Genomic DNA, 15404 nt, shown 5'->3' with positions numbered 1-15404 from the left:
CATTTATGGCTGTCAAAAGAAGTTTCCATTGTTGTCAACTGCACCACAAATGAACTGAAAACATACCCAGTTTATGTCAGGAACAGGTTCACACCTGAGCCAGTCTCAGAATATTGCTGGGTTATTGTACATGACTTAGTTATTTTTTTGGCATTGCATTTAATTTTGTTAAATCACAGTTACTTAAAAAGCCAGATTATTTAACTTTCTGTTTCAAGACAGTGAGTTCATTTCTGTCACTGTACTAATGAGTCCAGGATCATAGATAATCAAATTCACTACTGGTGTAGGACATTGAGATGACTTTTCATAGTCTTTATCGAGGCAAAACACAGAGCTGGTATGGTTTTGGTGAATTTACCACTAAACTTGGTAGTGGAGTTATATCGATGTCCTTGGGGTCAACGGGAGATTTCAAGGTAAAATTCTGCAAAATCATTGTCAGTATCAAAAATATCTCCATCCGAGCCAGACCCTCTCCCACGCAAATCCGCTTCCCTGCAATGAAAAAGGAATATTGAGGAGATGCAGGAGATCTTTCTTTGCAACATATGTTAAATATTGTTACAATGGAAGTAAACCTCCAGATTAAAATTAGATGCACAGAGTGATTCAGGGTAACTACATGGAGGATAATGGCCGTCTCTCAGAGTTCAGGAAGGTATAAAAGAATTTCATAGAATCATAGAACTGGAAGGGACCTCGAGAGGTCATCTAGTCCAGTCCCCTGCACTCAAGGCAGGATTAAGTTTTATATTATTTGGGGGCTTAAGAAGCCACTCACAGATCATTTTAAAGGCTGAGTTCCATAGAATAAGTAGCTTTTAAAATACCAATATGTGGAGACGGGTAGGCAGATGTGGGGTTTGAGGAATAGTTAATGCAGGTCCTGAGCCAGTTAATATGTTTAAGGGAGGAATAACACAGTGATTCTTGAGTGGAAGGCGGAATTAACAGATAGCGAGATGCAGGCATGCTGAGTAGCAGAATGGAGGAGAACTGCATTCAGGGTTTATTAACAGAGTGTCGGGATCTTCACTGATCGGAGTAAAGTTGAGAAGTTAAGCAGCCCCTGCTGATCTCTCTCCAGGTGACTATGCAGCCAGCTTCTGCCCTGTTGCATGTTACTCCCTTCAATTTTCCTTTTGCATGCACATTGACTCACAATTCATCCACAGTGGGCTGACACAGACAGACAAAGGAAGATGTGAAGTTGCCAGGCAGAGCGGAGAGTAGTGCGTGTTCAATTAGTTTAAAAAGGAGACTGGAGATGGACAGACACTTTGCTGTTGTGAGAGGCTCTGCTTCAGGGATGGCCCGAAAAGGCTCTGCAGACTACAGTTTGAAAACTCTTTGTATACTCAAGACAAAGCAAAGAGAGAATGGTCTGGGATCTGAAATAAACATGGCTTTTTTTACCTGCAGAAAAAGGCATGAAGAAGTCACTCTTCTTAAAGGCACCATTTTCATCCAAGAAATGTCCCGGATTAAATTGCTCTGGCTTTGGAAATTCTCTGCTGTCACCTAGGACCGATTGCAGAGCAGGGAATATAGTGGTGCCCTGATTTAGTAAACACAGATAAAGAACGTTTAAGTGGATACTGTTCAAACCAAAAAGCCTCCAGAATTCACTGAGCTGATTTGTTGGACACATTTTTCTTTCCTTCATTTCCTTGCATCCCCTGAAAATTCATGCCTTCAACCAGATCTAGAAATACTCAGATTCCATGAGAAAAGGTAACCCCACCAAACTGCAGCCCACCTGGAACAACTAGATCCTGGAATTTCATAAGAAAGGCTGCTCCCATTAGATTACGACCCTGGTTTCTACATCAAAGAGGTTTGGAAAAGTCTGGCTAAGATCCAGAAGTGTTAGGTGCATCTCTTAGCTGCTATTTGGAAGCAGTTGAGTTTCCCTTGTCTTTATAGTTTAGTCATCACACCAATAGTTTCCCCATAACTAACTAACTAAACTAACAGCATGATAATGCTAAAAAGCCCTATACAACTCAAAGTGAAATTCAGTTAGCAACCTAGGACATGATCACTGCGAGTTGTGGTGTATATTAACACCTAAAGATTGGTGGAGATGGAATCATCTCAGAAATTGACCTCCCAAAAGAGGCTCCCAAAAAGAGGGAAACTATTGCACACTTGCTTCATATCTTTTCCACATATAAAAGCTTGAACTAGGCTCTAAGCCTTTCTTCTAGAAGGAGAGATGAGCCTGCAGAATGCAGGGTTCTGTTCTTCTTCATGCTAATAATAACTGGAGCATTATTGGTAATTGTGAAAATACCTGTCATGCTCAAACCAGGGCAAACATTTCTATTGTGAATAATTCAAAACTGAAAAAAGGAAAAGGTAGAAGAACTGGATTTTTCAAAGAAACCTTGAGAACTAACCTTTGGGATAACATATTGTCTGAAATGAGTGTCTCTGGCCACTGCATGTGGGACACTCAATGGGACAAGGTTAACGAATCTCTGGATCTCGTGTATCACAGCATCTGTGTAGGGCATCTGGCTTCGGTCTGCCATGCAGGGGCTTCGGCTTCGGCCAATCACACGGTCAATCTCTTCATGAACTTTCTCTGTCATCAAATGAACAGGTTAACAATAAAGCTAAAGAACACGATTCCCATAATTTTGCCCCCATTCTGTCACATAGTAAGAAATACACACGTCTCAGCAGATGCACGTTGGGAATATAACAAGTTATAACAATATAACGGTTAGTTTTGGGTTACAGAAACCATTGTACATGGTATCTAGGACAAAATGCCTATAATGTAATTATTAGGGCAGTGATATGGCTCATGCCTGGTTACGTTATAAAAGAGAGCACAGTATGATATTATCGCCAGAGCATATAACTAACTGCTTCACAAGAGACTGAGGCCTAAAATTTCCCCCCACCAAAGTCAATCATCCACATGAGCATGGAGGAAGCTGATGAGGTGGAAATTAGCACTGTATATTAGCTGGGTTTTGATAAATCTCTAGCACTGACAGAGTTTTGATTTAAGCCCTTACTCAATCCTGACACCTACAAGATGACTAAATCCTAAAATGAAATGGCTTTGCCTTTATCTGAGTGGAGGGTGCCCGTCTGACAGCCCTGGAATCCAAAGGTACCTGTTACCCACAGACCAGGCACCATCTGGCCAATGGCAGCGCAGGCTTCCCCCACACAAACACATACACTTTCCCCTGGCCTGTGAGCCTTAACATGAACCGTGAGGTGAGAAAGGAATCCAGTCACAATGGCCTACTCAGTCTGAAGGCCCTGTGCTGAAATCGCCCATAAGGAGGCCGAGTAATGGCAGTTGTGATAGTGCTCTTCGAATGCAGACACCTGTCTACACAAACTGAACTAAAACACTCAGCCCCAAACACCTCTCACATAAATCAGCCTGCACACAGTGGTGACATGGCTCACTTCCAGCCCAAGCCAGATTTGATCTGGTGACTTAAGGGACAGGGGTCTGTACCCATTAGAGATTCCTTGAGCCATGCAATCCCCTCATCTCCCCAAGATTTAAAATTGTGTGTGTGTCTGTGTGGTACCTTCTATATCTGGGTATTTCAGAAGAATCAGGAGTCCATGTCTCAGGGTGGTGCTTGATGTCCCTGTTCCAGCAAGGAATAAGTCTATTGTGCTTCTCACCAAGTTTTCAGTGTTAAATTCCGACTGGCCATTCTGTTGCTCCTGTAGAGAGACTTCTTATAGTTGTTTGATCATTGACTGTAAGAGTATGGGATCTATTCATACAGGCCCAAACCCTCTCATCTTCTACGTGCTCTGTGACCCACTCGGTATCTTTATAAAAATCCTTACAAAAAATGGGCCACACCCCTGGAGATTGCAGTAGCACTGCGGGGTGCTTTAGGCCATTGCTGTGGAAACCTGTGGTCTTTTGTAAAAAGGAGAACTGGAGCATTACAGTAACCAAGTTAGTTTTCATCTGTATTTCTAACTGTTAACATTGAACTTGTTGCTGATTCCTTTGCTTTCCTATTTTGTTTGCCTGGGCAGCACTAATTGCCTTGATAACCTTGAATTAGAAACGAAACCAAATGTTTCTAACCAATTTTTATGCTCCAATGGAAGCGAAAACCCACTGAAAACACAAATGCCTGGCTACCTGTTGAACGAGGAGTGCACTGATAGAACTCGTAATAGGCTGTCGTTGCAAAATATTACATGAGATTAGCAGGAGGGGTTTCCAAAGAAGCAGGTAATAGGTTAGGTCTGTAGGTGTGGACATAGGCAGCCATTTGAAACTGCTTTCTCCTGCTAATTCCACTGATGCTAATACAGAGCAGTAAAAGTGCCTCTGTCCACCCACTTAATAAAAACTCTTTCAATGGCTAGATTACAAACAGAGCCAATCTACCTGTTTCCAAGCGCTTTTGATACCTGGTTTGGGTGCTCTGTCCTTTTAAGACATCTACACTGCAAAAAAAAAACCACGGCTGGCCTGGGTCAGCTGACTCCAGCTCGTGGGGATCAGGTTGAGGGGCTATAATATTGCAGTGTAGACATACGGGCTCAGGCTGGAGCCCAGGCTCTGAGTCCCAGAAAGAGGGAAGAGGCCCAGAACCTGGGCTGCAGCCCAAGCACCAATGTTTACACAGCAATTTTATAACCATGCAGACCAAGCCCGTCAAGCCCAAGTCAACTGACCCAGGCCAGCCGTGGCTGTGCTGTGGGTCTTTCATTGCAGTGTGCGGATACCCTTAGAGACAAATCCTGTTTGTCTTACTCACTGGTGTAGTCTCACTGGCATCATCGGCACTACTCACACAAATGAGGTGAGCAGGGCTTGGCTTTAAGTTCCAGGGGCAGAAACCAGGTCTGCCTTTCGGTCTTGTACAGAGTGATAAATACCCATGATAGGTATAACCCACTCCACAGCAAAGGGGAAGGGCTGCTGCCCTCACTTACCTGTTCCATTTTGATGAGGAAAGCATCGATGAAGTCTCGAGGGCAGCTAAGATCCAGAGACTCTTTGTGCATCTTCACTCTCTCCAGAACAAATATTCTCAACTCCTCTGAATTTTTAAGTAACTCCTGGTGAGGCCCAGGTATATAATCCATGAGAGTTGGGAAAAAATTGTACAGCTAGAATGATGGAAGGAAAAGCACAGCTTTGTTTATCTGGACATAACAAATAATCAATTGATTAAATTGGCCCAATTGACTTAGTTACAGCAGCACGATACAATACTTCTGTGGCACGTTCCTGTGCAAATGGATTCTAAAGAACTTCTCCAGCTTCACTAATTCATTCTACTCGATACACACATATTCCTCACGTAAACTGCAGTGACACTCAGTTCTATTCGCTACAATAATCTCCATTATTTCCAACATAAAACCATCCCCAATATTCACATGCTTTTCTTGAAAAATCACACTCAAGTTCCCAAACCTAACTCGGACTACAGATTTTCATAGGCAGTAATAAAACATTATAGACTTTACAAGTAAAAGATATCTTAGTCTTCCTCAGGTTGGAGTGAAGGGGCCAAATTCTCTGCTGCTGTAACTCCGTTGATTTCGACTGAGTTCAACTGTTGTGCATTTGGTGAGGTTTTCAGCAATGGGATGTGTGAGTGGCTGTGTAATGGAAATGAAAAGGAGTTTGCTTTGTGGGTGAGGAATGTGACCACATTCAGGCATCCCATTGTGAATATACTAAGGCATGTGAATTGCAATGGTTTGGATGCTAATGTTTTAATTGCTAATGTTTTAATTCTGAGCAAATGAAGTGTTTTGTGTGGGAATTTAAATAATCCTCAGAAACAAGTTTGAGGTTGGGATTGGTAATAGCTGCAGCCTAGTGAGGAGAATAGGAACATTAAGGGAATCTGAAATAACAATTGTTTAAGGAGAATGAATGGTAAAAGAAAGAAATCTTTGTCCCTTCCTCCATTATAAAGGAGAAGAGTGGGAAAAACCACTGAACACACCTGTCCCAGGAGAGAACGAAGGAGTTCATTGTTTTCCTCTGTGAGTTTAATTAATGTCAGAAACTTCTGATCTTCATAGTCAAACCGGTCCCCAAAGACAATGGAGCAGATGATGTTGGAGACAGCATGGGTGAGAGGGATGGTGGGGTCAAAGGGTCGCTCTGCAATAAAACCAAACCAGGGTCCAGTTTTGAATTTAGTATTTTCAGCTACAGCATCACATCCTTTGATGTTATTGGGAAGTTCTGGATGTCCTGGCCCCAGGCCAAGAGTGCAGTCCCTAATATTCATTGGGGAGGGTGAGTTATGGTGTCACAGTTCCAGGGTAAGCTGGGCTTTAGACCCCTTTCAGTCCCTCTCGAGAGCCCCCCTCAGGTGACAGACCTGAGTTCCTGCCCCTCTCTGAATGGGAGGAACCCCTCAGTCCAACCACCCTTGGACTGGATATCTGGGCGGCAGACTCACTACTTCCCAACTATGGTAGCATGACAGGCTGCTCTGTGCTGGGCACCCATGAGCCCTTTCCCTCCAGGGACCTGTGACCAGCGGGGGATCAAAGTGACTCAAAAACAGCTTCTCCAAAACAAAGCGTTATTTATCCTCCCAAAGGTATGCAGCACACAGAGCAAAAACTAGAAACAATAAAGGCTTCTACACACATTCCTTTTACCTAAACAATCTTTCCTTGCAAGCTTTGGTAAGTTCCATTCAGCCCAGTTACCTCCATCTCACTCAGCCCCCTTCCTGCTTGGGTGAAAATCCTTAAGATTTTAGTATCCCTGTTGGATGCTAGTTTCTGTCTTGGAAGAGAATACTTGCCAAATAGCTGAAGCTACGCTGGGCGTGTTCTCAAATTAACAGCTTCTCCATTATTACCCTTGGCATTCTCTCTGACCGTACTTATCTTTGCCATTATTTCATTTTCTCTTGGTGTCCCCCTTTCAGCCTCCTTTTATTTAATTCAGTACAGGATAATATCACACAGATAAACTGAGGTGCACATGAAAAATAACACAGATATTTCCCTCATTCTCCACATAGGGCTTCCCCAATGCTATCTCTGTACATTTATATTAAATAATTATCCCCATTTTGCTGGGAATCAGTTTTCACTCTGTCTCCTTTGCTGCTCTCTGCCTGACAAACTCTGATCTAACCAGGGACCATGAGTCCCTCTCTGAGTGACACCTGCCTGTGTGCCATAGGCTCTTTACACAGGCCTGACAGACAGTATCCCTTTCAGAACAGGATCCTGCATTCAGAGGATTCTACCTGAGCCATTGCTTGTAGCATCATCACAAACTCCTAATATGCATTGGGGCCTATACAATATTCAAAGGAATTGTCTACAAGGCTTCACCCCTCTGACTTGAGACCACATTGCACAGGGAGTACATCCAGAAGCAGCATTTTCTCCATGCAGTGTGTTCTCGCCTCACAGCAGACTCCTGCTCATGTCTCTCACCAGGGGTGAAAGTAACTTAAGGGATTTACCGGTACCTGAAGTCCTGAGCTGGGGGGCGGGGCCTCAACCGGAAGAGGCATGGCCTCAACCGGAAGAGGTGGGGCCTTTAAATTAAGATTTAAAGGGCCTAGAGCTCCGGCTGCGGTAGCAGAGCCTGGGAGCCCCAGGCCCTTTAAATCGCCACCAGAGCTACCAGCTGCAGACGTGGCTGGGTGCCCCGGGGCTTGGGGGCGATTTAAAGGGCCAGGGGCTCCAGCCGCTGCTACTGCAGCGGCTTACTTTCACCTCTGTCCCTCACCCAGGCAGATTCCTTTTGAGTCATTATCTACAGGAGCAGCTTCCCTTGGCTCAGGATACACAAGTGGCAATAGCAGTGAAGTGGCTCTCTCTTGTGTCTGTATCATGGATGGGGAAGGTTCTCCGTGCATTCTCCTCTCATACACACAATTCACCCAGATGGACAGTCAACTTCATTTTAGCCCTTAATGTTGCACTGTATATTGCAAGAGGCAGGATGGTCTTGTGGTTAAAGCAGTGGCCTGGGTCTCAGGAAATCTGGAGACAATTCCCAGCTCTGCCACAAACTTCCAGGTGTGATCTCGAGCAAGTCACTTAATCTCTCTCTGTCTCAGTTCCCCGTCTCTAAAAGAGAGAAAATAATTCTTCCTTTCTCCACTTTTTCTTTTTCATGTCTATTTAATATGTACGTTGCTTGGGGCAGGGACTGTCTCAAACTGTTTGTTAACACAACCTATAGGCAAAGGAGCCCCAGTCTTGGCTGGGACCTCTAGAAACTAATAGAACATAAATAAATAAATAATAAAATAATAATCATCACTTAGAAAGCACTGTAAATTTACACAATGATTTCAAACGTTCCTCGGGAGGCCATCCCCATACAATGTAGGTGCCAGACTTGTATCAGGCATCTAGCAGAGAAGAAAATCAAAATAAGGAAGCTGTGGGCCTGGGTGTCTTATTAGCCCAACACACTGAAGATAAACTAATCCACTCTAACATGGTTCACTGTGTTAGCTTCTGCTTACTCTGGACAAACATTTTCCATTTGCCCATTGGCCACAGATCAGAGGGTAGAAAACATGGGAAATAACAGCCAGGAAAGGTCATCTCAGGAACTTTTCTCACATATTTTTCCTTTACATTAACACAGATTGTTATATGTGCAGCTAATGGTTTGAGCAGGGGTGGCCAACCTGTGGCTCCGGAGCCGCATGCGGCTCTTCAGAGGTTAATATGCAGCTCCTTGCATAGGTGCTGGAGCTACAGATGCTAACTTTCCAGTGTGCCAGGGGGTGCTCACTGCTCAAACCCCTGATCTGCCCCAGGCCCTGCCCCCACACCACACCTTCCCCCCAAGGCCCCTGCTCCTTCCCCCAAGCCTGCCATGCCCTTGCTCTTCCCTCTCCCCCACAGAGCCTCGTGAGCATGCAAAACAGCTGATTGCAGCAGGCAGGAGGTGCTGACTGGCAGGGCTGCTGGCAGGTACGAGGCGCTGGGGGCTGGAGGGTGGGAGCTGATGGGAGGCTGCTGACGTATTACTGTGGCTCTTTGGCAATGTATATTGGTAAATTCTGGCTCCTTCTCAGGCTCAGGTTGGCCACCCCTGGGCTTGAGTTATAAGGTGTTTGAACCAAAGTTAATATCACAAAATAAAGGAAGAGAAGAGTCTTTATCTGACTCAGTTTCCAAATTACATGCAGCAAATCCCCACCGTGTGTGTTTCTGAGCCTTTCCACCAGAAAACGGGCTTCCTCCTGGATCCGTTCCTCAACACTTTTCTTCCCCATCCCAAAGTTTCTCAAGGTGGTGAGGGCAAATCGGCGAAGCTGCTTCCACCGCTCCCCATTGCTGAATATAATGCCTGGAAAAGGGAGGACAGGAATGAAAGGAGCGGGGGCAGACTAAATTTGCTAAATTTCTAACCTAAGGAAATATTGGTCATTGAAAGTTTCAACGTGAACACAAACATTATTGTATGTGTGTTCTACTGGAGACACTACATTACATTGATATGTGTATGTAACTCAAAATCCCACACATTAATCTCATTGCTGTTTAAAATAATTCCATTGGTTGCCATGCCCAATGGCTGTATTTTGTTCTCTAACACAGTGTAAACTGTCACAGTAATTAGAGCAAAGTACATATACTGGTACCATGTAAAGATAAGAAATACACTGGGACATAAATAGGTGGCTAAAGTTAGTATCCTTCAAAGAACAGGACTAAGTGAAACACCAGCTGTCTTCTCTGTCGTGTTCTCCACATACATAGAACATCAGCGCTACATGCTGAAGTTGTTAGAAATGTACCTGTTCCTTTGGCAAGCTTGTCAGCCAGTGCCAGTTTTCCTCTTCCACTGAACTCGTCCCCTTGATCAATCAGAGCTTCCTTCACAGCCTCCTGTCCATACAACACCACAACCCGCAGTGAGCCCAAGTATATTGTGAAAACCGGGCCGTACTTCGCACTGAGCTGTAAAAGATTAACACAAAGGACCAATACGTTTTTACTAAATCCATTTAAGAATAAGAATGAGAGTGGATCAAATTACAAACTGATGAAAGAGCTCTCCTGCCACTAAGGATTACACCCAAAAAGGGATATAGGCACCTAAATGCAAAATGTAGATCCTGAAAACCCCCAGCTAACCCTCTAGGCCCCTAAACTCCCTCAGTGCCTAAGTTTCCACCCCTGAATTCCCTGAGGCACTTATAACATCTGTTGCTGGGCATGCACGTGGCTACCTCAGTCCTTATGGCCAGTGCCTAACACATGCCCGAGCCCTGGCTGGATCGTCCAATGCAATGTTGCCCTCCCTAGCTCATCTGGTCTTAAATCACACCTAACAGATTAGACCCCATATACCAGGCTCCAGAAGAGGAGGAGGAGGTTGCCCCCCCCCCCATCACTTTTAGTTTAGTGGGAATGGTACTCACCTGGGATGTGGGAGAGCCGGGTTTAATTCCCCTCCCTCCCGTACCTGATGTGAAGAAGGGATCTGAATCCAAGTCTCCCCTCTCTTTGGAGAGTGCTCAGGCCTAAACCACCACACTATGGGTCATTCTGGAGCAGGACTTTCCTGTTGAATCCATTCCATTGCGTATCAATAAGTGAATAGTCATTGGAAAAGGAACATGGGTCTCCCACATCCTGGGCGAGTGGCCTAGGCCTAACCACTAGGATACAGAGTCAGCCTCACTCTCTCTCTGGAGCAGCTGGCCAAGGAAAGTTAAGTCCATCAGAACACTGGACCTGAGTCCTCCCATCAGGCAATTCATCCCTGGATCATGGATGTGTGTGGGGAGGGGAGCCCTTCTACTATCACTGTCCTTTCTGGATCTCCACCTGGGAGGGATATGTCAAATTTACAGAGTAGAGCAACAGTCTAGGCCTTACCCTTGTCCTGTGAAGAAGGCAAGTATCATTAGATCAATTTTACAAGTGGGAAACACACAAAGAACTTCAGTGGTTTCCCCAGGCACATACGTGGAATCAATTGTAGAGCTGGGACCAGAACCCAAGGCTGCTGTCTGCCATTTCCCTGCTTAACCCACCAGACCACACTCCCCACTGCAGGATAACCTGTACAGGCTGCAGCACAACTGAGAGGGTGTATTCTGGTTTACCTGTGAATAAGACACATTATCATAAAAATAACACATTGCCAGGAACAGGTTGTATCTAGCATTCAAGATTAAATATTTCTGTGGAAAAAATATTCAGCCTTAAAAGTGAGGAGTTGAGCCACTATACAAACCCCAGAAATTTCAGAGTTCTCTTTCCCCAGGCTCTGCTTAACGCCCACCTGAGCCAAAGCCCTGGATAAGGAGAAAGCCCCCTTACCTCATGTATAGATTGGGGCAAGTTCCTCACATTCAGCTGCAGCATGTTCCCTATGATGGGAAAAGCAACAGGGCCAGGAGGCAGCTTCCCGCTTCCAGACCTCTTTCTCCATGCGGAAAAGAAAAGAAGGCAAGAGACACAAATCACCAGGAAAACAGTTGCTGCTCCCAGAGGTTCCATTGCAGAGTGCAGCAATTATTCTGGGTTCTGGCAGGGGGTTACTTTGTACTTCAGAACTCACCTTTTATATATTGTATGGTGCAAAAGTACAATGGCAAGTGCAAGCAATTAGCCAACTGCAGCTCTCAATTCTTCTAGGTCAACAAGATTATCTAGGGCTAACAAAGGTTACTGGATATTGACAAACTAGGAATGAACTCCTTCGAACCTTTGTTTGCAGATCATCTGTGTTTGCCTCTTGTCTACTCAGTGACAGAGCACAAAAATTAATCATCACGTGAAAACTTCTAAGGCTCTCCAAACTGCCTGAGTCAGGCGCTAAGTGTGCCTGCAACTGGCAGAGGGAAGGGCAGGAGCCGCCATCACCAGGGTCTTTTTCCTGGGGGTGGGCCAGGAGCAGCCCCACAGAGCCCCTTGCAGGGGCATCTAAAAGTTCCTTCTTAGAGTCAGAGATCTGTGGCAGAGACAATCTACCAAAAACGTTATCTAGGGCTTCTTTACTAATTTCTTCTTCAGCTAAATATAGTTTAGATAAAACTGTGAAATTGTTTATTAATATCTGACTGTGTTGAATATAATTTATTGCTACTATCGTGAACAGCAGCAATCTTATTTCTGAAAGCCTTTTGCTTAAGTCTGTATGCCAACAGCTTGCCAGCTTTCTTGACAGATTCCCAGTAGTTTTGCTTCAAACAGAATAAAGCAAACTCAGCCTTTTGGCACAGAAATTTGTTGATTTCATAGCTTAGATTGATGGGGGTTTAGAGTTTCTCTGGGGAAGGGGTAGAAGCATAGTCTACACCCAAGGCCTTAGTTTCCTTCACAAGGCTATCAATTCTATATTCTCTCCATTTCTTTTTAAAGGTGGCGTAAGAGATGAGGCAGCCTCTGATGAAGGCTTTAAAGGTTTCCCAAAGTGTGGCAGCTGATGAAGCGGTGGCGGCATTTGTTTTTAGAAAAAGGTCTAACTCCTGCTGGATGGAGTTAACAAATGATGTATCAAAGAGCAGAGAGGTATTTCAACTCCACATTTTAGTTGCGGATGCATATCCTGGGGGCATAAAAGACATATGTTTAGGAGCATGGTCAGATACAATAGTATCAATGTCACAATTAGTCACTGAATCGATCAAGTCCTTGTGACACAAAGAAATAGTCCAATCCTGAATATTTTAAATGAGCTGCAGAAAAAAAAAAAATACTATCGCCTCTGGCCGTAGGATTACCCTATCTCCTCATATCTTGTGAAGTTAAATCAGCCATGCATGCATGAAGTGCCTAACGAGTATTCCTTTTTACCATTGAATGCATTTTTTTCTTGTAACAGAGTTATTAAAACCTTTTATATTCTAGGAGACATATTTAATTATCAGGGCCAATGTTGTTAAAATATACCAGAGAAAATATAAAGTCACTTTGTGAGAAAATAAAAAATTGCAAGTTTTCTAGGGCAGCATACAGTTCTTGTGTATCTGACCAGCAAAGTTAAATCATCCAGAGACAGGGTGTCACTTCCTAGTACATTCTACAAGGGTGAGAAGGAAATTCCAAGCAATCAGAATGTACTGGGAGGGGGCAAAAAAAGGAATTAAATAAATTGGAAAACAAAACAGAAAAGATAGTGGAGAGAGAACTACACATTAGTACCATGCAATCAAAAAGAAGAATCTGTTTAGACAGGCCAAAAACACACACTTCACACCCAGAGGAGGTGCAACCAGATCAGACGAAACTTGGAGATCCTCACATCCAAATGTTACAACTACAGCATAGTAATCACCTATGATGAATAGAACCTTGATACATTAGTCCATACGGAAGCACCATCTAAGAAAAAATTATATACATATAATCACTAATCAAATGACAGATTTTACATTGATGCTCCTTTCCCATGAATTAAGGCAATAGGAAATAAATTGATAATAGCCCTTTAAGCCTTCAACCCCAATGAGAGAAAGAAAAAAAGAAAAGGAACTATCATATCAACTAGCACCCATCAACATCTTTAGAGCAGCCATATCAGATCTGAGAGCAGTACATAAATTCCATATGGCTGGATCATTCCATAGGGATCTCCTCTTGCAAGGGAGGAGTGTGCAGATTTTTGAGGTATTTTTCTGTTTGAAGGGAACTGAATGACACTATCATAGAATCATAGAAGATTAGGGTTGGAAGAGACCTCAGGAGGTCATCTAGTCCAACCCCCTGCTCAAAGCAGGACCAACCCCAATTAAATCATCCCAACAAGGGCTTTGTCAAGCCGGGCCTTAAAAACCTCTAAGGATGGAGATTCCACCACCTCCCAAGGTAACACATTCCAGTGCTTCACCACCCTCTTAGTGAAATAGTTTTTCCTAATATCCAACCTGGACCTCCCCCAATGCAACTTGAGACCATTGCTCCTTGTTCTCTCATCTGCCACCACTAAGAACAGCAGAACTCCATCCTTTTGGAACCCCCCCTTCAGGTAGTTGAAGGCTTCTATCAAATCCCCCCTCACTCTTCTCTTCTGCAGACTAAACAAGCCCAGTTCCCTCAGCCTCTCCTCATAAGTCATGTGCCCCAGCCTCCTAATCATTTTCGTTGCCCTCTGCTGGACTCTCTCCTATTTGTCCACATCCTTTCTGTAGTGGGGGGCCCAAAACTGGATGCAGTACTCCAGATGCGGCCTCATCAGTGCCAAATAGAGGGGAATAATCGCCTCCCTCGATCTGCTGGCAAGGCTCCTACTAATGCAGCCCAATATGCCGTTAGCCTTCTTGGCAACAAGGGCACACTGTTGACTCATATCCAGCTTCTCGTCCACTGTAATCCCCTGGTCCTTTTCTGCAGAACTGCCGCTTAGCCAGTTGGTCCCCAGCCTGTAGCACTGCATGCAGCGCCTTATTATTGCCTAGGGCGACAAGGCCTAGGCCTAGGGCGGAAGCTCCCTCCACGCCCCACCCCCCGCTCCAGCTCACCTCCGCGCCCCGCCCCAGCTCACCTCCGCCTCCTCTGCAAGCTTGCCGCGCCGTCCTGTTTCTCTCCCCTCCCAGCGCTTGCGCCGCGAAACAGCTGTTTCGCAGGGCAGGGAGGGAGGGGGGAGGAGGGGGAACGCCACGCGCTGGGGGAAGAGGCGGGGCCGGGGCCGGGGATTGGGGGAAGGGATCCAATAGGGGAAGGGTGGGGGCGGAGTTGGGGCGGGGACTTTGGGAAGGGGGTTGGAATGGGGGCGGGAAAAGGGCGGAGTCAGGGCGGGGCCAGGGCGGCAATTATTTCCCGGCCTAGGGGCGGCAAAATTATTAATCTGCCACTGAGTGCATGGGATTCTTCCGTCCTAAGTGCAGGACTCTGCACTTGTCCTTGTTGAACCACATCAGATTTCTTTTGGCCCAATCCTCCAATTTGTCTAGGTCACTCTGGATGCTATCCCTACCCTCCAGCATATCTACCTCTCCTCCCAGTTTAGTGTCATCTGCAAACTTGCTGAGGGTGCAACCCATGCCATCATACAGACCATTAATGAAGATGTTGAACAAAACCGGCCCCAGGATCGACCTCAGAGGCACTCCGCTTGATATCGGCTGCCAACTAGACATCGAGCCGTTGATCACTACCCATTGATCCCGATGATCTAGCCAACTTTCTATCCACCTTATAGTCCATTCATCCAATCCATACTTTTTTAACTTGCTGGCAAGAACACTGTGGAAGACCATATCAAAAGCTTTGCTAAAGTCAAGATATAGCACGTCCACCACTTTCCCTATATCCACAGAGCCAGTTATCTCATCATACCTCTGAACTAGCTTCTTGCCATTCTCAACATGAAGCATTGCTGGGTATTTAATAAAATATTTCAAGTCCATCTTTCTGGCCAATTGTTCACTTGTTTAAAAGCAGCCTTCATTGCAAACATGTCATGGGCATAA

At 44.9% G+C, this 15404-nt stretch overlaps 1 protein-coding gene across 3 annotated transcripts; it reads right to left on the bottom strand.

Annotated features, from left to right (window-relative positions):
- Positions 1-316: 316 nt before the first annotated feature.
- On the bottom strand, positions 317-11490 carry LOC135881396 (cytochrome P450 2H2-like). 3 transcript variants are annotated; one of them, XM_065408045.1, is made up of 9 exons: positions 11311-11490; positions 9777-9939; positions 9176-9325; positions 5970-6139; positions 4951-5127; positions 3570-3711; positions 2406-2593; positions 1420-1561; positions 317-498 (listed from the first exon to the last, which is right to left on the bottom strand). In XM_065408045.1, exons 1-9 carry the CDS (start codon positions 11488-11490, stop codon positions 317-319), a joined length of 1494 nt encoding a protein of 497 aa, XP_065264117.1. The 3 variants fall into 3 exon arrangements, with proteins under 3 accessions (XP_065264117.1, XP_065264118.1, XP_065264120.1); XM_065408046.1 differs by having other exon boundaries at positions 5979-6139; XM_065408048.1 differs by lacking the exon at positions 4951-5127 and having other exon boundaries at positions 5979-6139.
- Positions 11491-15404: the final 3914 nt, after the last annotated feature.

The sequence above is a fragment of the Emys orbicularis genome, chromosome 7 (assembly GCF_028017835.1).
Source record: "Emys orbicularis isolate rEmyOrb1 chromosome 7, rEmyOrb1.hap1, whole genome shotgun sequence".
Classification (NCBI taxonomy): domain Eukaryota; kingdom Metazoa; phylum Chordata; order Testudines; family Emydidae; genus Emys; species Emys orbicularis.
The sequence above is the reverse complement of the archived record's forward strand: the minus strand, read 5'-3'. Positions and strand labels throughout refer to the sequence as shown.

Excerpts from the sequence above, each read along its gene's own strand:
- LOC135881396 (XM_065408045.1), bottom strand. The coding sequence starts at position 11,490 with ATGGAACCTCTGGGAGCAGCAACTGTTTTCCTGGTGATTTGTGTCTCT. Across the intron at positions 5,128-5,969 it reads TCCTGGGACAGGTGTGTTCA|CTGTACAATTTTTTCCCAAC; the intron begins GTGGTTTTTCCC and ends CCATCATTCTAG. Across the intron at positions 499-1,419 it reads CTTCATGCCTTTTTCTGCAG|GGAAGCGGATTTGCGTGGGA; the intron begins GTAAAAAAAGCC and ends TTTTCATTGCAG.